General features: G+C 69.2%; 1 protein-coding gene across 1 annotated transcript; it reads left to right on the top strand.

Annotated features, from left to right (window-relative positions):
* The first annotated feature begins 4162 nt into the window (after positions 1-4162).
* On the top strand, positions 4163-18704 carry MAPK8IP2 (mitogen-activated protein kinase 8 interacting protein 2). The gene is made up of 12 exons (XM_051773644.1): positions 4163-4303; positions 10008-10113; positions 10414-10656; positions 12343-12445; positions 12545-14869; positions 15277-15352; positions 15488-15660; positions 15747-15856; positions 15934-16053; positions 16630-16700; positions 16897-16995; positions 17695-18704. Exons 1-12 carry the CDS (start codon positions 4239-4241, stop codon positions 17765-17767), a joined length of 3564 nt encoding a protein of 1187 aa, XP_051629604.1. The 5' UTR covers positions 4163-4238; the 3' UTR covers positions 17768-18704.
* Positions 18705-21004: the final 2300 nt, after the last annotated feature.

The following is a 21004-nucleotide window of genomic DNA, read 5'->3' on the forward strand; positions in this document are numbered from 1 at the left end:
TGTACCTGCCCTACAGACATCCTGCACCCACCCCAGACATCCTGTGCCCACTCCATGGACACCCTGTAACCCCCCATGGGAACACTGTACCCCTCCCCATGGACACCCCCTGCCCCATACCCACCCCATGGGCACTCTCTGCCCTCCCATGGACACCCCCTGCCCCGTACCCACCCTACAGATGCCCTGTGCCCACCCCATGGACACCCTGTACCCCCCCTGTGCCACCCCCTCCCTTGGCTGCTCAATAAACTCTGGGACCATCCCTGTCTGTTCCTGGCTCTGGCTGCTCCGGGGACACCAGTGCCCAGCTCACGGCAGCCAGGGCTGCCTCTGGCACCTCCTGTGCCAGCAGAGACGGGGGCAGCCCTGGGGGGCTCCCGTGGGGGGCTGGAGAGGAGGGGGTGGGCAGAGCTCAGCCCTGAGCCCGGATTATGTCGGCACCAGCCGGAGCCACGGGATGTGCTGGGAGTGGAGCCCAGCAGGGCAGGGGGGGCTGGGGGGCAGCAGATGGGTCAGAGGGGGGCTGGGGGGGGCTGGAGGCATCTGTGCTGCTGTGCTGCTGTGCCAGCCTGAGCCTCAGCCGGGCTGGGGGGGCTGGGGGGTGGCTGGGCTGAGCCATTCCGGGGGGCTCAGCCCCACTGTGGAACCATGGAGTTGTTTGGGCTGGAAAATCCCTCTGAGCCCGTCGAGTCCAACCACCCCCAGCACTGCCAAGGCCACCCCTCACCCACGTCCCCAAGTGCCACATCCACAGGGCTTGGAAATCCCTCCAGGGATGGGGACTCCCCCCTGCCCTGGGCAGCTGTGCCAGGGCTGGACAGCCTTTTCCAGGAAGGAATTTTTCCAAATTTCCTGAATGTGTTTCTGTACTTCTGGTTGCACTGGGGAGGCCCCCCTGGAATCCCGGGGGCAGTTCTGGGCCCTCAGACAGGAGAGACCTGGAGAGGCTGGAGCGTGTGCAGGGAAGGGAAGGGAGCTGGGAAGGGTCTGGAGCAGCAGGAGGGGCTGAGGGAGCTGGGGGGGCTCATCCTGGAGCAAAGGAGGCTCAGGGGGGACCTTCTGGCTCTGCAAGTCCCTGCCAGGAGGGGGGAGCCGGGGGGGGTCGGGCTCTGCTGCCAGGGAACAAGGGACAGGCCAAGGGGAAACGGCCTCAGGCTGGGCCAGGGGAGGGTCAGGTTGGGGCTGAGGAGGAATTTGTTGCTGGAAAGGGTGGTGAGGCCTTGGCAGGGGCTGCCCAGGGAGGTTTGGAGTGCCCATCCCTGGAGGTGTCCCAGGAAGGCCTGGCCGTGGCACTCAGTGCTCTGGGGGACAAGGTGGGGATGGGGCCCAGGGTGGATCCATGGGCTGGGAGGGCTTTTCCAACCTCGGGGATCCTGTTTCAAAATTCTGATCTCAGAATTGTCTTAGGTTCTTTAATCAGCTCAAAAAAACAACCAAAGAGGCTGCCAAAGGTTATGGAATCACAGAACGTCCAGAGTTGGACCCACAAAGAACATCGAGTCCAATTTAGCCTTTAAAATGTTTTAATTCACTTACAGTGTGTGTGAGGGGATTTTGTGACAGTGACAAAACCACATTTTCTACGTGAGTTTTTGAGTTTATCCCTCGTGTTGGGAAGATCCTGCTCGGTCTCTAAGGAGTGTTTCCCCCCGGTGGGAGCTCCTGGAGCCCGAACATCCCGGCTGGGTTGGAGCCATGTGCTGGTGTTCATCCCACCCCTCCCAAACCCCAAAGGACTGAAGGCTGGAAATGTGAACGTTGGGATGAATGGGAATTTCGGGGGTCAGTGCCCACCACAGGTGGGGGGCTGGGGGTGCCCTGGAGGCCTCTGTGCCCCCCTGGGCTTTGTGGTGGCACCAAACTGGCCCTCGCCCTCATGGGGGTCCTGCTCTGGGGGGGCTGGGGAGGCACCGAGGGACCCCTCAGCCCCAGGGGCAGTGTGGGGGTCCCATTTCACCCCCCCCCCCCGTGACCTCCACCCTCTCTGCCTGCCTCGTTGCTCTGTACCCCCAAAGCGGGACCCTCCATGGGGTCCCCTCCCGACCCCTTGCCCGACCCCCCTCCCGCCAGCCCCGGGCACGGGGCAGCGGCCAGTCCCGTGTCAGCACCGCGGACAGCTCCGGCACCGCTCCCTGCCCATCTTACCATCCCCAGAGACCCCCCGAACCTCCCTAGAGACCCTCCGACCCCCTATAGGCCCCCTGTCCCCCTACAGAGCTCTCGACCCCCTATAGAGCCCCGACCCCCCCCCGCTCAGCCCTGCTGACAGCTCCGGACCCCCTCCCTGCGTGGCTCCTGTCCCCTCTTACCCCCTCCAGAGACTCTCCGGGACCCCCTCTAGACTTCCGACCCCCTTGTAGACCCCTCGACCGCCCTGAAGAGTTCCTGCCCCCCACAGACCCCCGCCCTGCCTATGGGCACTCTGAACCCCTCCACATCCCCTCCCGCGCTCAGCACCGCGGACAGCTCCGCTCCCCCTCCCCACACGGCTCCGGCCCCCTCTTACCGCCCCCACAGACCCCCTGACCCCCTATAGACACCTCTACCCCTCTATAGACCCCCCTACAGAACCCTCGACCCCTATGGGCCCCTGCCCTCCCTACAGACCCCCTGTCCCCCTATGCATCCCCTGTCCCCCTGTACAGTGCTCAGCACCACGGACAGCTCTGCCCCCTCCCCCCCCCCCCGCGCCCTACAGACCCTCTGACCCACCTATAGACCCCCGGCACCACCAGAGACCCCCTGACCCCCCCTAGACTCTCCGATCCCCCTACAGACTCTCCTACCCCCCTATAGATCCCCTGCCCCACCCTATACAGCCCCTACCCTGTCCTACCCCCACACCACCCCTGCCCCTCCCTGCACAGCCCCCCGAATGTTCCCTATACACCCCCACATGTTCCCATAAGACACCCCCCCCTTATAGAGCCCCCCATACCCTGTGCAGCCTCTCCCTCCTCCCGCCCCCCTGTACAGCCCCAGCTCCCTCCATAGGGCCCCCTCCCCCACCTTCCTGCCCCCCCTCTATACAGTCACCCCCCTTCCCTCCCTGTACAGCCCCTCCGGCCCCTCCTCACCACCCCCCACGCAGCCCCCTGTCCCCCTCACGCTCCATCCCCTCCCCAGAGAGATCCTGCCCCTCCCCGCCGCTCCCCTCCCTGTATCACCCCCTCCCCTCCCTATGCCACCCCATCCCCTCCCTGTACGTCCCGCCCCCCTCCCATACCCCCCACCCTGCAGTCTCCTCCTTCTCCCCCCTCCAGACCCCCCCCGAGCAGTACCACCCCACATCCTCTCCCTATCCCATCCCTTCCCTTCCCTATCCCACCCACGTCCCCCCACCCACCCCATCCCCTCCCCGTACATCCCGCCCCCCTCCCACAGCCCACCCAGGCTCCTCCTTCTCTCCACTCCAGACATCTCCCCCCCGCCAGCACCATCCCGCATCCTCTCCCTATCCCATCCCCATCCCACCCCCTTTCCATCATTCCCGTAACTCCCCCATCCCCTCTCCGCACATCCTCACCCCCCGCGCCCCCCGACTCCTCCTTCTCTCCCCTCCAGACCCCTCCGCTCCAGCACCACCCCCCGTCCCTTCCCCACCCCACTCCCCATCCCCTCCCTGTACATCCCGCCCCCCGCCCAGAGCCCCCTCAGCCCACCCAGACTCCTCCTCCTCCCCTCCAGACACCCCTCCCCGCCCGGGTCACCCCCGTCCCCTCCCTACACCGCCCCCTCCCCTCCTTACACCGCCCCAGCCCCTCCCCGGACATCGCGCCCCCTCCCACTCCCCCCGCGCCCCCAGACTCCTCCTTCCCTCCCTTCCCGACGCCCCTGCGCTCCAGCACCACCCCCATTCCCCCCACACCGCCCCCTCCCCTCCCCAGAGCACCCCCCCCTCCATCCCGCCCCCTCCTGTACCCCGCCCACCCCCCGAGCCCCCCGCCCGCTCCCCCCCGCCCCTCCCGGCTCCTCCTTCCCCCCCAATCCCGCAGCTCCTCCCGCCCTCCCCGCGCTCCCCCTTTCCCGCAGCTCCTCCCGTCACTCCCCCCCCATTCCCGCAGCTCCTCCTCCCTCTCCCCCAGCCCCCCCCCCCTCCCTCTCCCCGGCTCCTCCCGCCGCTCCCCCCGTGTTCCCGCAGCTCCTCCCGCCGCTCCCCCCGTGTTCCCGCAGCTCCTCCCGCGGCCCCCCCGCTCCCGCAGCTCCGCAGTCCGGCGCAGCCCCGGCCGGAGAAAATGGCGGATCGCGCCGAGATGTTCTCGCTCTCCACCTTCCACTCGCTCTCCCCGCCCGGCTGCAGGTGAGCGGCGTTTTTGGGGGTGCGGGATCGGGGGTGGCGGTGTGGGGGGGCGCGGGATTCCTGGCGGGCGCGGGATGCGGCGGGCGCGGGATGCGGGGTCGCCCTGCCCTTCCCCTCCCGCTGCACCGCCCTTGGACCGGGCCCGCACCCCCGGCCCCCCCTCGGGCCCCCCCGCCCGTTCACCTTGGGATGCGGGGCCGGGGGGCCGCATCCCGCCCCCCCCGCGCGGCCCTTCCCGGGATTAACGGCGCAGCCGCCGCGGCCGCATCCATCCATCCATCCCTCCATCCATCCCTCCATCCATCCCTCCATCCATCCATCCTTCCATCCGTCCATCCATCCATCCCCCGGAGCATCCCCAGCCGCTCCCTGCGCGCGGGGGCCGCCAGGGCTCGGGGGGTCCCCTCTGTCCCCTTCCCCCCCCGCCGCGGGTCAGAGCCCCCCCCCCCCGGCCTCTGGGCCCCCCCGGGGCCGCCGCATCCCGGGGCCGCTGCGGGAGGAGCCGCCGCCGCCGCCTCTTTGTCTCTCCCGAGGCGCCGCAGCGGCCCCGGGATGGGGCTGGGGACGAGGGTGGGAATGGGAATTGGAACGGGGGGGCCGGTGCCGGGAGCGGGGGGCGCGCTGGGCCGGTGGGCGCGGGGGCTCAGAACCCCCGAGGCGCTCCCGGGGTCGAGGCGGGGCGATGCTGGTGGGTACCCGCAGCCGGGACCCCCCGGAGCCGCGCCGGGGTCCCGGGATCGGTCACCTTCCCGCAGGGCTCCCGGGGGTCCCGGGGGGGGGGGGACGCGGCCGGGCCCGCCCCGCACCTGACCTTGGCGGGACCCTCCGGGCGGGGTGCGGGGTGCGGGGGTCGGGGCCGGGCCAGGCTGGCGCAGTGCGGGGCCTTGGCGCCGGGCAGCGGGATGGGGAAGGGCAGGAGGCAGCGGCGAGGGGCAGCTGGAGGGGCCCTGGGGATGCGGGAGCTGCGGGGCGACGAGCTGGGGGCGGTGGGGCTGCGGGGTGTGCCCTTGGCTGGTTGTGGCCTGCGCTGGGCAGGACGCGCGGCTGCTTCCCGGGGGGGGTCCCCTTCCCTGGGACGTGTCCTTCCCCGGGCAGCCCTGTCCCCGTTCCTGAGCATCTCCTTCACCGACCATCCCCTTCTCCCGGGTGTCCCCTTCCCTCGGCATCCCCTCAGCCGAGATGTCCCCTTTCCTGAGCGTCCCCTTTCCTGAGCATCCCGTCTCCCGAGTGTCCCCTTTCCTGAGCATTCCCTTCCCCGGGCTCTCCCCTTCCCTGCCCGCTGCGCAGCCGGACCCCAGGGTGTCCCTGCCCGCGGTGGCGCAGGGAGGGGAGGACGCGGCTTTGCCGTGGCTGCTCGGGCTGGCCCAGGGCCCCGGGGGCAGGCGGGGACCCCGCAGCCCGGCCCAGCCCCGGCGGGAGGAGGCAGCCGGGGGAGCGGACGCTGTGTCCCGGGGCCAGCCCGAGAACCGGGGCGAACCTCCGGGGATGCCGCGGCGGCGGCTTCTCCCGGGGCTCCCGGAGCGTCCCGAGCCCCCCGCAGGGCCCGCGGAGGGGGCGCGGGGCCATCGCAGGCTCCCGAACCCGGCCGTGCCCTTCCCGAGGAGCCCTGGGAGGGGGTGCCCAGCCCAGCTCGGTGGGGTCGCTGGGGTGGGATCTGGCTGGAGAGGGAGCGGCCGAGGTGGCGGGAATGCTCGGCGTGGGAATGGCTCGGTGCGGGAATGCTCGCCGTGGGAATGTCGCGGTGCACACGCAGAAGGGACTGGGGAGGGCTCCCACCTCCCGCTCGGGGGTGGCCGCAGGTCGGGCCATGGGAGCCCCCGGTGCCGGTCAGGACCCCCAGGTCACCAGTTTGGGGTGGCCCCGGGGTCGGCCCCGACCTCCCCGTGGCTCTTCCCCGGCCTTGGGGTGGCGGCCGTGGAGGGGGTGGGGGCACGTCTGCTGTCGGGATCCGTGCCCGCCGTGTGGGGGCCAGGGCAGAACCCACACCCGCCGCAGCGTCCGGGCAGCCGGGCTGGGAACGATGAGGAAATTCCGTCTGCCCGCGCCGCTGTGCCCCCGCCCCGTCCCTGCGTGGCCCGGGGGTGGGAGACATTGGGTGCCCTTTGGGGTCCCAGTCCAGCCCCCGCTCCCCCCCAGCCCATCCCAGCTCAGGATGTGCCACAGCGGTGCCGGTGGGGCAGGTGGGATGGTGGGTCCCTGAGTGCTCCTGCTGTCTCTGGCCCCTCCCGACCCCCCCTCCATGTGCAGGGCTGGGTGAGCCCCCCCCCCGAGCCACTGCCTCGGCTCCACTCCAGCTCCGGCCCCTCAGTCCGGTGCTCCCACCCGGCAGGTTGGCAGGTTCCACCCTCGTGGTTCCATCCCACTGTGTCGTTCCCATCCCACCGTGGCTGCCCCATCCCACCCCAGTGTCCCCATCCTGCCGTGCCCACCTCATCCCACCATGGCAGCCCCATCCCACCCCAGTGTCCCCATCCCACTGTGGCAGCCCCATCCCACCACAGTGTCCCCACCCCACTGTGCCATTCCCATGCCATGCCAGCCTCGGGTGTGTGACCTCCCCAGCCAGGAGGGGGTTGTTGCCCAGTGAGGAGGGTCCAGGGGTGTAGGACCAGAGCTTGGCCAGGGGTCTGCAGGCCGGGTCTCCATCCCAGGAGGACTCATGGCCCTGCTGTCACTGTCCCCCCTGGATGGCCCTGTTCCCCCCAGAGAGGGCAGAGAACCCCAGGATTCTTCCCCTGCCCTGCTGTCTGCAGGAGAGCAGCCCTGGCTATTCCGTGGGGATGGGGAGAAGGACTCTGCACCCCAACACCCTGGGGCTCTGCTCCCCAGTGGGCTCTGCACCCCAACACCCCAGGGCTCTGCTCCCCAACAGATTTTACTCCCCGACACCCTTGGGCTCTGCTCCCCGATGGGCTGTGCCCTAATGTCCTGGGTCTCTGTGCCCCAAAGGACTCTGCTCCCTGATACCCCGACAGGCTTTGTATCCCGAAGGGCTCTGCTTCCTGACACCCCCGAGCTCAGCATTCCAAAGGGCTCTGCTTCCCAACACCCCGGAGCTCAGCATTCCAAAGGGCTCTGCTCCCTGACACCCCAGGGCTCTACACCCCGACAGGCTCTGCTCCCTGACACCCTGGGACTCCCTGACACCCCGGGGCTCTGCACCCCAAAGGGCTCTGCACCCCAAAGGGCTCTGCACCCCAAGACCCCAGAGGGCCCTGCACCCCGACACCCCAGTGCTCTGTGCCCCACAGCCCCCCGGGCCCCCCAGTCCTGGCTGTGCCCCAGGGTCCGGCCCAGCCCTGCAGCCCCAGCCCGTGGTGTTGGGCCTGGTGCCATCCCTGCTGGTTTTGCCCCAAATCTGCGCGGATTGGGCACTCCGTGCCCTACTTCTGGGAATTATGTGATTAGGGGAATCTTTCTCCCGGTGAATCGGGAGCAGGCGCCCGGCCCCGTGCGGGGTGAGGGGCTGCAGGAGGGGACTTCGGGGGGAAAGCAGGAGGGGGCACAGCCCTGACCCCCCATGTAGGGGTCTGATCCTGCTGTCGACCACATTCCAGGGCTGAGCCTCCAGACCTGTCCCCTCGGGAGGTGCCCACCTGCCCTGGTGCTGCCACGTACCCATGGGAATGGGCTGGGGGTCTCTGGGTGTCCCCAACCCCCTGGGGGTTGGCAGAGGGTCCCATTGGCACCTTGGCACTGCCACACACCCATAGGGCTGGACTCAGGGGGTCTCTGGGTGTCCCCAGCCCCCTGGGGGTTGGCAGAGGGTCCCATTGGCACCTTGGCACTGCCACACACCCACGGGACCGAGCTTGGGGTCCCTGTGTGTCCCCACCCAGAGGGTCCCACCGGTGCCCCGGCACTGCCACACCTCCCACCTCGCAGAGCCCCCTCCCCCCAGATGCCTGATTTCTGTTTTCCAGCACCAAATCCTGCTGGGAATCCTCTTCTTTTCCCTTCGATTCCCACAGAAACCACTGGTTTCCATGACACCCCCATTCCCGACGGAAGGCGAGTGGGGGTCCTCGGGCTTCCCGTCCCTTGGGGTGTCAGAGCCTGGATCCCCCCTTGATGTGCCCGGCCTTGCTGTGGGTTAACCCCCCAGTGACCCCCAGTAAAGCCCCCGGCTGGAGAACAGCCCCTCCCAGCACAGGGCACCCCAATGCCCTGGGGTGGGCACTGTCCCCTCCCTGGCTCAGCTCCAGCCTCTGCCCTGGGCTGGCTCCAGGGATTGTACCAGGCAGGGAATTTGGGACGTGTGGTGGCCTTGGCACCTCTGCCCAGCCGGGGTCAACGAGGGTGTGTGGTGACAGGGGGGTGGTGGCATGTCTCTGTGGTGATGCCATCCTGCTGCTCCTGTGCTGGCACCCAGGAGTGACAGGGGGATGGTGGCACATCCCTGTGCTGCTGCCATCCCAGTGGTCCCATGCTGGCACCCAGGAGTGACAGGGGGACGGTGGCATGTGCCTGCAGTGCTGCCAGCCCAGCGTGGATGGCTGGGCAGGGAATCTGGGACATGTGGTGGCCTTGGCACCTCTGCCCAGCTGAAGGCCACTCTGGCCATGTGGTGATGGAGTTATGGTGCCATGTCCCTGTGGTTGTCCTGTTCTGGTACCCAGGGGTCACAGGGTTAGGGTGCCATGTCCCTGTGGCTGTCCTGTTCTGGCACCCAGGGGTGAATGGATTTATGGTGCCATGTCCCTGTGGCTGTCCCATGCTGGCACTCAGGGGTGATGGGGTTGTGGTGCCATGTCCCTGTGGCTGTGCCATGCTGGCACCCAAGGGTCACAGGGTTATGGTGCCATGTCCCTGTGGCTGTCCCATGCTGGCACCCAGGGGTGATGGGGTTGTGGTGCCCTGTGCCTGCAGTTCTGCTGTCCTGGTGCTCCTGCTCCAGAGCCTGGGGGTGACAGGGTTATGGTGGCATGTGCCTGCAGTGCTGCCATCCCAGTGTGGATGGCTGGGCAGGGAATCTGGGACATGTGATGGCCTCGACACCTCTTCCCAGCTGAGGGCCCCCGTGCCGGGTGGTGGCAGGGTTTGGTGGCATGTCCCTGTGGTGCTGCTGTGCCAGTGCCCGGCAGTGACAGGGTTATGGTGGCACGTGGGTGTGGTGCTGCTGTCCCGGTGCTCCTATGCTGGCACCCAGGAGTGACAGGGTGCTGGTGGCATGTCCCTGTGGTGATACCATCCTGGTGCTCCTGTGCTGGCACCCAGGGGTGATGGGGTTATGGTGGCATGTCCTTGTGGTTCTGCTGTGCTGACACCCAGGGGTGATGGGGTTATGGTGGCATGTCCTTGTGGTGCTGGTACCCAGGGGTGACAGGGCTATGGTGGCATGTCCCTGTGGTGATACCATCCTGGTGCTCCTGTGCTGGCACCCAGGGGTGACGGGGTTATGGTGGCATGTCCCTGCAGTGCTGGCACCCAGGGGTGACAGGGTTATGGTGGCATGTCCCCGTGGTGCTGGCACCTAGGGGTGACGGGGTTATGGTGGCACATCCCCGTGGTGCTCCTGTGCTGGCATCCAGGGCTGAGAGGGCTGTGGTGGCGTCTCTCTGTGGTTTGCCCGGTGCCAGTGCTCCCATGGCCGGGGGTGCCAGCAATACAATGGATGGATGTCCCTGCGGTGCCACTCGGCTCTCAGGGCCATGGGGGCACAGGTGGCCTGTCCCTGAGGTCTGTCACCCTCCCATGTCCCCAGGCCCCCCCAGGACATCAGCCTGGAGGAGTTTGACGATGAGGACCTGTCGGAGATCACGGACGACTGTGGCATCGGCCTCAACTACGACTCGGACCACTATGAGAAGGTGCAGGAGCCGAGTGGCCCCTGGGGTCTGGGGGGGGCACTGGCCTGGCACAGCTCCCCCCACAGCAGGGAGGAGTGGCTCACACTTGCCCAGCTCGGCCTGGCTGGGTGCTGGTGCCAGGACAGGCAGGGGGGGCCAGGCAGGGACTGGCAGAGCTGGGGTGTCCCTGGTCCCCTCTTGGGGACCCTTGGGGCTCTGCCAACCCTGCCACGGTGGGGATGGTCACCCCGGGGTGGGCACAGGGCTGTGGCGAGCGCAGGGCTCTGTCCTGTGCCCCCTAACCCGGTGCCCCCTCCCCAGGACTGCCTGGTGCTGGACCGCGGGGAGCAGCCCCACCCCGTCTGCACCTTCCAGGACGACTTCCAGGAGTTCGAGATGATCGACGACAACGAGGAGGAGGAGGAGGAGGAAGAGGAGGAGGAGGAGGGCAACGATCTGGAAGCTCCACCGTCCCCGTCGGCCTCACCCATCCCCTCGCCCGCCCTGGAGGAGACGCAGAAGCACCGACCCACCACGCTCAACCTGACGGCCCCGGGCACCCAGGTGAGGAAGGGGGTGGCCCGGAGGGGTGTCCCCACCGAGGGGTCTTTGCCCCCTGTGCCCACGGGGGCTCCGTGGGTGCCCATTCACGCCGTGTCCCCCCTGTCCCACCCCGGCGCTGGACTCGGGGGCTCCCCCACGATGATGGGGGGGTCCCCGCAGGGGTGTCCCCGTGTCCCCGCGCACGCGTGTGCGGTGCCAGCCCTGAGCCACCACCGCAGTGTGTGGGAAGCCGCGTGCGGAGCGGCTCCATCCGGCTGCATCCGGCTGCGTTGCCATGGAGCCGGGGGCTCTCGGGATTCTCGGCACCACCCCCCCCCCCATCCCGGGAGGGCACCGCGCGCTGCAGGGCTGGGGGGGGCTCTCGAGGGTGAGGGTCACCGGAGGGTGACAAACCCCAGGGGTCCCTCTCGGCCTTGTCCCTCTGTGCCCCGGCGGCTGCACCCGCAAAGCTGGATCCCGCTGGCAAAGCCGGATCCCGCTGGCAAAGCTGGATCCCACTGGCAAAGCTGGATCCCACTGGAAAAGCCAGATCCCACTGGCAAAGCCGGATCCCACTGGCAAAGTTGGATCCCACTGGCAAAGCTGGATCCCACTGGAAAAGCCAGATCCCACTGGCAAAGCCAGATCCCACTGGCAAAGTTGGATCCCACTGGCAAAGCTGGATCCCGCTGGCAAAGCCAGATCCCACTGGCAAAGCCAGATCCCACTGGCCACCCTGTTCCATCGTCCCTCGGGGGGAGGGATGAGCGGAGCCCCTGTCTCTGACCGGGTCCGACGATCAGTGTCAGTAATCCCCGTGCCCTGTCCCCCCAGCACCACCTCCCCCTGCACCCATCTCCTGTACCCCCAGTACCTGTTCCTGTCCCTCCCAGCACCCATCCCTGTCTCCCCATTCCAGACCTGCCCCAGCACCCATCATCCTCTCCAGTACCCATCCCTGTCCCCCCAGCACCTGTCCCCATCCTCCCCATTCCTGTCCCTGTCCCCCCTCACCCATCCCTGTCCTTCCACACCCATTCCCACCCCGCATCCCTGTCACCCCACACCCATCCCTGTCACCCCACACCCCTCCCGCCCCCCGGCTCCCACTCCCGAGGCAGTGCCCCAGCCCCTCCCTGTCCCGCGCGGGTTCGTGCCCGGTGGCACACGGCGCCGGCCCCGCTCCCTAATCCCGGCTCGGTGGGATTAGCGCTGCCCGCGCTTCCCGCCGGGACTAATCCGCAGCTGCCGCCACGCCGGCGGGACAGCCCCGGGACCCCCGCGGCTCCGGCCAGCCCGGGGGCTCGGGCCCCACCGCGGGGCCACCGGCTCCGGGGTCCTGCCGGGGGGTCGGGATCTGCTTGTGTGGCCCCGCACGGGGGGTCCCGGGGGTCGGTGCCGGTGCTGGCGCGTCCCCCGTGGGGTCTGTGCCCGGGATGGGCACCGTGCCGTGCGGTGCCGTGCCATCCCTCGGCCCTGGCGCGCGTCTGGCCGGGCAGGGGATCCAGGGACGCCCTAATCCGGATAAACCCCCGGCACGTGGCGCGGGGGCTGCCAGGCCGGTGGGAGCTCCGAGGGGCGCCCCTGGGCCCGCCCCGGCCCAGTACCGCCCGTGTCCCGTTGTCGGGTCCCCAAACGCGCCCTACGCCCCCCTCCCCCCGGGTCTCACCCACCCACCCACCCACCTTGGCTCTGCTCTTCCCGCAGGATTCCCTGAACAACAACGGCAGCTTCCCACCGCCCGCTCACCGCACGACCTGGCAGGACGCCCTCCTCCACTCCTCCTCCTCCTCCTCTTCCTCACACACTGGTGAGCGCGGGGCGGGGATGGCCACGGGGTCCCGCCCCGCCGCCGGGCCGGGGTGGTCCCGCATCCCCCCGGGGTGACACGGGCTCTGCCTTCCCGCAGGACACTCGTCTCCCCACGCCTGCATCCTGGACGGACCCTGCCTGGAGAGCCCGCGGGGCCCCGGGGGGGCCCCCCCCTCGCTGCCGCCCTCCCCCTTGGACTCGCAAGGCAACAGCCCCGAGTCCCTGGCACATGGTAACCCATCGCCCCCGAGTGCCGGGCAAGATTTTAACATGAACCTCATCTCCGCAGCGCTCCGAGCTCCGCTGTCCCCGCCGCGCCCCCGCCAGCCGCCCCCTCAACCCTGTCTCTCTCCAACAGGGCCCGCGGCTCCCCCCGGCCCCCCCGACGCCGGCCCCCCGCCCCCGGCCCCCGCCGCTGCCCCCCGCGCCCCCACGCAGCCCGAGGCGGCCCGGGGGGCCCCCAGCCCGGGGTCCCCCCGCCCGCAGCCCGGCCCCCCGCGGCCCCCCGAGGAGCGGGCGGACGGCGCCCACGTGTGCCCCCCGGAGCCGCTCAGCTCCGACGGGGAGGGTCCCCGGTCCGGCCGGGCGGCCAGCGTGCGCGGGCACCCCTCGGGCTCCTCGGAGACCACCTCGCCCTCCTCGGACCCCGGCATCGAGGCCGACCTCACCAGCCGCACCGCCAAGCCCTTCCTGCCCGGCGGGCGGCACGGGGAGGACCTGAGCTCGCCCGGCTCCGACTCGGACGTGGAGGGGGAGCTCGAGGCGGCCTTCGCCGGCGGGCGCCTGGTCAGCAACATGATCTCCTCCATCTCGGAGACCGAGCTGGACCTGAGCAGCGACAGCAGCAGCGGCCGCTCCTCCCACCTCACCAACTCCATCGAGGAGGCCAGCTCGCCCGGCTCCGAGGGAGAGCTGGAGCCGGAGCTGGAGGCACCCGGCCTGATGGGCATCAAGGACTCGCTGCTGCTCGACAAGGGCAAGGAGGAGGAGGAGGAGCCCGCGGAGAGGGGGCCGCTGGAGCGCGGCGTGGTGAGGCGGGAGAGCCTGGCCGAGCTGAAGATGGAGGGGTACTACGACAGCCTGGACCCCGCCGACTGCCCCGCGCCCGAGGGCCAGACCGAGGTCTCCGCCTCCAGCCCCCTGGACCTGAAGATCGACCCGGACCACAGCCTGGAGAGCATCCGCCGCTCCTTCTACCTGCCCGTGGGGCCCAAGCTGATGCCCGAGGCGGACGAGGAGGACAACAGCGAGTACGACTCCGACTCGGAGTCGGAGCCCGACCTGAGCGAGGACTCGGACTCTCCCTGGCTGCTCAGCAACCTGGTCAACAAGATGATCTCGGAGGGCTCGTACCCCATCAAGTGCCCGGATGAGTGCTTCCAGAACACCCACTCGCTGTGCGACACCATCTCCCCGGCCTCCGACCTGGAGCCCGAGATCCTGAGCGAGGCGCTGGATGAGGAGCCCGTCCCGCGGGACTCTCCGGCGGGGCCGGGGGACGCGGCGGTGCCGCGGTGCCAGCGTGCCATCGAGCTGGTGGACATGGAGACGCTGCGCAGCTCCCTGGAGTGCGCCGAGGACGAGCGAGGCCTGGACGCCGCCACGGAGCCGCCGCCGGAGCCGCCGGCCGAGGAGCCGGGCCCCTTCCTCTTCCTCAGCAACCCCACCAACGACACCATCGCGCCCGTCTTCCCGGGGCGCCCCGTCACCCTCGACAGGCTGGACGCCTCCGAGGTCCTGGCCACCTTCGGCTGCCGTCCCGCGCCGCCGCGTGTCCCGCCACGCGCGTCCCCCGGCACCGAGCCTGCCGTCACCGGGGACCACCACGGCGCCGGGGACCACCACAGCGCCGGGGACCAGCGCACAGCCAGCCCCGAGGGCTGGGCTGTTGACAGGGACCTGGACTCGGGGGTCCTGGAAGCCGCCGACATGATCGACGATGTCCGGTTAGTGCCCCCCGACGCCGACCCCGCCACGCTGGACGTCTCCACCGCCAAGACCAACCGCGGCTTCGCCATGGCCTTCGACGAGGACGAGGGGTCCTTCCTGCCCGGCTCCCCCTTCCCCACGGCCCCGCGGCGGGGCAGCTTCGGGGGGGAGCTGCCGCCCGTCCCCGGGGCGCCGGAGCCGCCGGCGCTGGACGAGTCGCTGGCCTACGACTCGGTGAAGTACACGCTGGTGGTGGACGAGCACACGCAGCTGGAGCTGGTGAGCCTGCGGCGCTGCACGTCCGTGCTGAGCGACGACAGCGACCTGCTGCGCGCCTGCGACCGCTGCGACATGGACGACGAGGTGGCCTTCGGGGACGGGCTGGTGGCCCCCGACGCGCACAGCTCCTCCGAGGACTCGTCCCCCGAGGCCGACCTCCAGTTCTCCAAGAAGTTCCTCAACGTCTTCGTCAACAGCACCTCGCGCTCCTCCAGTAAGTGGCCGTGGTGTGCCGTGGTGTGCCGTGGTGTGCCGTGGCACGTCGTGACGTGGCGTGTCGTGCTGTGCCACTTTGTGCCGTGCTAGGCAGTCCCGGGCTGCTCTGCATGGCCCTGGCAGACTGGCTGCCCTTCCGTGGCCCGCCCCTGCCACCCTGGCCATGGCACCATCCCTGTGGGCCATGTCACGGGATGTCACAGGAGGTGGGCCAGGGGGTCACGGGGATCCTCAGCCCTGCTCTGCTGGGTGGGGGGTCAGTGGGACCCCTTGAAGAGGTGATGGCTCCCTGCACCCCAAGGGTCCTGCAGCCCCCAGGGTGGGGGGAGGGCAGTGACGGGCGTGTCCCCCACACCAGGGGGTGGGAGCCGCCCCTGGGCCTCATGGAAGCCCCCACCTCCCCAGGCACAGAGTCCTTCGGGCTGTTCTCCTGCATGGTGAACGGGGAGGAGCGGGAGCAGACCCACCGCGCCGTCTTCAGGTGAGCAGCAACCCCAACCACGGGTGCCATGGGGGGGTCTCCAGGACCCTCTGCCTGCCCACATCCTCCATCCACCCCTCCATCCATCCTTCCACCCCTCCATCCATCCCTCCACCCCTCCATCCATCCCCCCAGGTTCATCCCCCGCCACGAGGACGAGCTGGAGCTGGACGTGGACGACCCCATCCTGGTGGAGCTGGAGGAGGACGACTACTGGTACCGGGGGTACAACATGCGGACGGGGGAGAGGGGCATCTTCCCCGCCTTCTACGCCCACGAGGTGGTCGGCCAGGCCCGGGATGCCATCGGTAGGAGCCCGTGGGGTCCCCGGGGACGTAGGGGGGGGTCTCGGGGGTCTCGGGGCACCCTCTCCTCGCCCCCTCTCCTCGCCCAGGCCTGAAGAGGAACCCGTGCTGGGTGGAGCGGTTCAACGTGCAGTTCCTGGGCTCCGTGGAGGTCCCGTATCACCAGGGCAACGGGATCCTCTGTGCCGCCATGCAGAAGGTGAGGGGGGGGCGGCGGGACCCCCGCGCCACCCCTGGGACCCCCCGCCCCTCACACGGCTCCCCGTGCGCCCCCAGATCGCCACCACCAGGAAGCTGACGGTGCATCTGCGCCCCCCGGCCAGCTGTGACCTGGAGGTGACGCTGCAGGGCATCAAACTCATCCTGACCGTCACCGAGTACAGCCGGGACGAGGAGGTGAGGGCAGGGGGCCGGGGGGCACGGGGAGGGGGGCCGGGGGCACGAGGAGATGGAGGGAGGGGTTTGGGGGGCGATGGGTGTGGGGAGATGAGGAGGGGAGGCGGTTTGGGGGGTGACTGGGAGGTGATGGGAGCAGGGGTGTGGATTTGGGGGGATGAGGAGGGGACGGGGCTTGGGGGTGATGAGGTGATGGGAGGGGGTTTGAGGGGCGACCAGGAGGTGAGGGGAGCGGGTGTGGGGGTCTGGGGGGAATGAGGAGGTGAAGGGAGGGGGCTTGGAAGGATGGGGAGGTGAGGGGAGGAGGTTTGTGGGGTGATGGGGTGAGGAGAGGGGGCTTAGTGGGTGAGAGGATGTGAGGGGAGAGGGCTTGGGAGGATGTGACGAGGATGTGACGAGGAGGTGAGGGGAGGGGATTTAGGGAGGTGATGAGGAGGTGAGGGGATTTAGGGAGGTGATGAGGAGGTGAGGGGCACGGGGAGTGGGTTTGGGGGATGACCAGGAGTTGAGGGGTGTAGGTTTTGGGGGTCTCTGAGCACTCAGCCGACCACCCACACCCCTGCTCTTCCCTCCCAGTTCGAGCGCTGCAGCCACTTCTTCCAGATGAAAAACATCTCCTTCTGCGGGTGCCACCCCCGGAACAGCTGGTGAGCCCCCCAGCCCCCCATGGGCACCACAGGGGACCCCCATCCCCTGCCAGGGGCACCCACAGGCCACACCAGGACCCCCTGTGGCTGTCCCACGGCCCCGGTGGGTGTCCCCCTGCCCGGGGCAGGGTTGGGGTGGCCCCCTCACCCCGTGCCCCCCTCACCCCATGCCCCCCTCACCCCGTGTCCCCCCCAGCTACTTCGGGTTCATCACCAAGCACCCAGTGCTGAGCCGCTTCGCCTGCCACGTGTTCGTGTCCCAGGAGTCCATGAGACACGTGGCCGAGTGTGTCGGGTACGGAGGGGACGGGGATGGGGGCACAGGGGGTGTGGGGCCGTGGAGGGGACGGGGATGGGGGCACGGGGTGTGGGGCCGTGGGATTGGGTGCAGGGCGGGTGGGGGGGCTGAGGAGCTGGGTGCAGGGGGGCTGGGCACCAGGGACATGGGGGTGCTGAGGGTCTGGGGGTGCAGGGGGTCTGGGTGCCAGGGGATGGAGTGCTGGGGGGCTGGCAGTGCCAGAGGTGAGGGTGCACTGGAGCTGGGTGCTGGGGGACTGGGTGCTGAGGGCTGGGTGCTGGGGGTCTGGCAGTGCTGGGGGTGCTGGGCGATGGGTGTGAGGGGGCAGGAGTCTGGGGGCTGGCAGTGCTGGGGCTGGGGTGCAGAGGGGCTGGGGTGATGGGAACCTGGGTGCGGGGGGTTGGCTGTGCTGGGGGCCTGGGTGCCAGGGCACTGGGACTGTCAGGGCTGGGGGTGTGGGTACAGGGCATCTGGATCCTGGAGGGGTGACTGTGCCAGCTCTGGGGGTGGGGGGGGGCTGGCAGTGCCACAGGTGGGGGTGCAGTGGAACTGTGGGTGCTGGGGGACCGGGTGCTGAGGCTGGGGTTGCTGGGGGGGTCTGGGTGTTGGGGTGTGGCTGTGCCAGGTTTGGGGGTGCGGGGGGTGCAGGGATTGGGGTCCCAGCCCTGAGCCCCCCCGTCGTGCCCGTCCCCGCAGCCGAGCGTTTCAGGAATATTACCAGGAGCACCTGGAATACGCCTGCCCCACAGAGGACATCTACCTGGAGTAGGGGGGCAGCGGGGGGGCTCCTGCTTCCGCACCCCCCTCCAGCCCCACGGCGGCCAGAGACTGTGTGACCCCCAGCCAGCCGGCTTGGCCCCCCCGCACACGCTCCAGCCCCGGCCCCACGGCCCCCCCGCACACCCTCACCGCTTCTCGGGGGGCCGGGGGCCGCCGCGGACCACGGGTGGGTATCGGGGTGCGCCCCGGGCACCCCGGGCACGGCGGTGACGCAGCCCGGCCTGGGGGGCCGGGGAGGAGCCACCCCCCACCCCCTGCATGAGCAACGCCGGCCCGGGGGGCAGGAGCGGGGAGAAGCCCCCCGGACACGGGGGGGACCGAGAGGGGGGCTCGAGGGGGTGAGTGGGGCTGGGGGGAGGCTGTGGGGGGGCTGATGGGGGCACGGGGAGGGGGGGTGTGCCAGGGTGAGCATCTCCATGAAGCCCCCGAGCCCTGCGCGGTGCCAGCCCCCCACCCTGAGGAACGGGGGTCCCCCCCAGCGCTGCAGCCCCCGGGAACGGCCCGAACCCCCCCTCCAGCTGCAGCCCCCGGGTCTCCCGCCCCCGGCCCCCTCGTGTCGGTGCCCCCGGCCCCACCCCCTGCCACCGCTCCGCCATCCCCCCGCCCGGGGGGCCGAGCTCCCCCCGAGGGGCCGTGGGGCGCAGCACCGCGCTCGGGCCCCGGGGGGGTCCCCGTCGGGGGGATCCCCGTCGGGGGGGGTCTCCGTTGGGGGCCCCCCCGCTCCTCACTGCTGTGCCTGGTGGTTTCTTTGCTTCGGCCCCTCTCGCCCAGCGCTATCGTGACTATAACTCCACCCGCTCTACGTCCCGATATTTATCTGTAACTCAGCAGCCAGAGGAGCCCCGAGAGCCCCCCGAGCCACTGTACGACCCCCGGTTGTCCCCACGCCGTGTCACCCACTTGGTCTTTCAATAAAATATATGCTTGGTGTGACCACGGGACTGGGGGCACTGCTGGGGGACCCTGGACTGGGCTGGGGGGTGCAGGGTGGGGGGCAACCAGAAAACGGGGGGTACCCAGGAGAGGGGGGCAGGCAGGGGAGTGGGGGCACCCAGAGAGTGGGGGGACACCCAGGTGGGTGGGAGGGGGGCAGCAAGAGAGGGGGGGCACCCAGGAGAGGGGGTGCTAGAGGAGTGGGGGGACACCCAGGTGAGTGGGTGCACCTTGGGGGGGGGGGACACCCAGAGAGTGGGGGCAACCAGGACAGTGGTGGGCACTCGGGAGAGGGGAGGACAGCCAGGTGAGGGGGGGAACCAAGAGAGGTAGGGACCCCCAGAAACATGGGGCACCCAGAGGAGTGGTGGGCACGCAAGAGAGGGGGGCACTCAGCAGAGATGGGGAATCCAGGGGGTACCAAGCAGAGGGGACACCCAGGAGAAAGGGCACCCAGGAGAGGGTGGGGGGCACTAAGGAGAGGGGGGGCACTAAGGAGAGGGGAGTACCAGGAAAGTAGGGGGAACCCAGGTGAGGGTGGGGGGCACCAAGGAGAGGGGGGCACTCAGGGCTGAGGAAGGACCCAGGTGAGGGGGGACATCCAGGAGAGAGGGGGCACCAGGAGAGTGGGAGGCACCAAGGCCGAGGGGGGGGTCACCCAGGAGAGGAGGGGGCACTCAGGTCTGTGGGGGCACCTGGAGAGGGAGGGCACCCAAGGGTCCTGGCACCCATGACCCCCGTGAACCCGTGGGTGGCTGGGAGCTGCTGTAGGTGTAACACTGGGGGCGGTGGCATCGTGAGCACAGGACACGTCCTGGCACCTGTGGGAGCCGTGGGCACCCCAAAATTCAGGCACTGCTGTCCCTCTGGGGCTCCTGTTTGTCCCCAGTCCTATGCAGGGACAGGCCAGTGTGGGAGGGGCTGCTGGAGCTGAGAGAGCACAGGACAGAGCGGAGCTTTCTTATAAATTTATTACATAATAATAATAATAATTAATAATAATAATATAATATAAGAAACATAGATCTCTGTGGGGGATGTGTATCACAACGTCAAGGGCGGGAGGCGAATGGCCGCACCTCCATGACTCTGGAGAAGGAGAAATCTCCTCCGGAAAAATCCATACAAAATAAGGGTGAAGTCAAACCGACCCTGGGGAAAAATTAAAACCGGAACGAAAACCCACAGGTGAGTCCGTCTGGGTGAGAACCAAGAGTGTGTGGATGGCGGGGCCGCGGCGGGAGCCGGTCTGTGCACATGCAGTGGGCGTGAGGGTGGCTCCGCGGGTGGCACATGCATGGGCAGTGAGGGCTGTCCGGGACGGGGCCGGCGGGAGCCAAGTGCTCCGGGTTGTTTTGTCTGGGGGTGGAGGGGGGGTCACGGACAGGCTGATGGAGGGGGAGTGGGGGGGGCGATGGCGCTCGGCTGGACAACGGAAAATACTCCTGAACAGCTTCTAAAAAAAAAAAAAACAAAACCAAAAAAAAAAAAACAAAACCAAAAAAACCCCCCTTCGAAGCGGGGGGGGAAAAAAAAAAATAAAGAAAGTGTCTCCCTTTGTACAGCGGATAAACCCAAGTCGTTGAGAAGCCATGAGAATCACAGTAACCGCCGCGGCCGGGCCCGGCGCCACGGCACGCGCGGCACGGGGCGCGGCACGGCCCGGGGTGGCCACGGGGGCGGCACGGCCGAGGGGTTGGCGTGGCCGAGGGACCAGGAGGGCCGAGGGGTGGTCGAGGGCTCGGCACGGCCGAAGGGTTGATGTGGCCGAGGGGCGGCCGAGGGTTTGGCGTGGCCAGTAGGTTGGCGTGGCCGAGGGGTCAGTGTGGCCGAGGGGTCAACCTGGCCACGGGGTTGGCGTGGCCAAGCGGTTGGTGGGACCAAGGGTTGGCCAAGGGTTTGGCACGACCGATGGGTGGCTGAGGGGCCAGCACGGCCAAGGGGCAGGCAAGGGGTCAGCGTGGCCAAGGGGTGGCCAAGGGTTCAGCATGGCCACAGGGTCAACGTGGCCAAGGGGACGGTGTGGCTGATAGGTTGGCGTGGAGGAAGGGTCAGTGTGACCAAGGGGTCGACACGGTTGATGGATTGGCGTGGTCAAGGGGTGGCCAAGGGTTCGGCACGGCCGAGGGGTTGCTGTGGCCGGGGGGTCAGTGTGACCGAGGGGTCAGCGCGGCTGATAGGTTGGTGTGGCCAAGAGGTGACCAAGGGGTTGGCACAGCCGATGGGTTGTCGTGGCCAAGGGGTCGGCACGGCTGATGGGTCAGTGTGACCGAGGGGTCAGTGGGACCAACGG

Source organism: Manacus candei, unplaced genomic scaffold, assembly GCF_025592945.1.
Source record: "Manacus candei isolate 608988 ecotype Guabito, Panama unplaced genomic scaffold, ASM2559294v1 h1tg000174l, whole genome shotgun sequence".
Lineage (NCBI taxonomy): Eukaryota > Metazoa > Chordata > Aves > Passeriformes > Pipridae > Manacus > Manacus candei.

Coding starts and splice junctions, on each gene's coding strand:
- MAPK8IP2 (XM_051773644.1), top strand. CDS start 4,239: ATGGCGGATCGCGCCGAGATGTTCTCGCTCTCCACCTTCCACTCGCTC. Junction 15,353..15,487: donor ACCCACCGCGCCGTCTTCAG/GTGAGCAGCAAC, acceptor CCATCCCCCCAG/GTTCATCCCCCGCCACGAGG. Junction 16,996..17,694: donor CACGTGGCCGAGTGTGTCGG/GTACGGAGGGGA, acceptor CCGTCCCCGCAG/CCGAGCGTTTCAGGAATATT.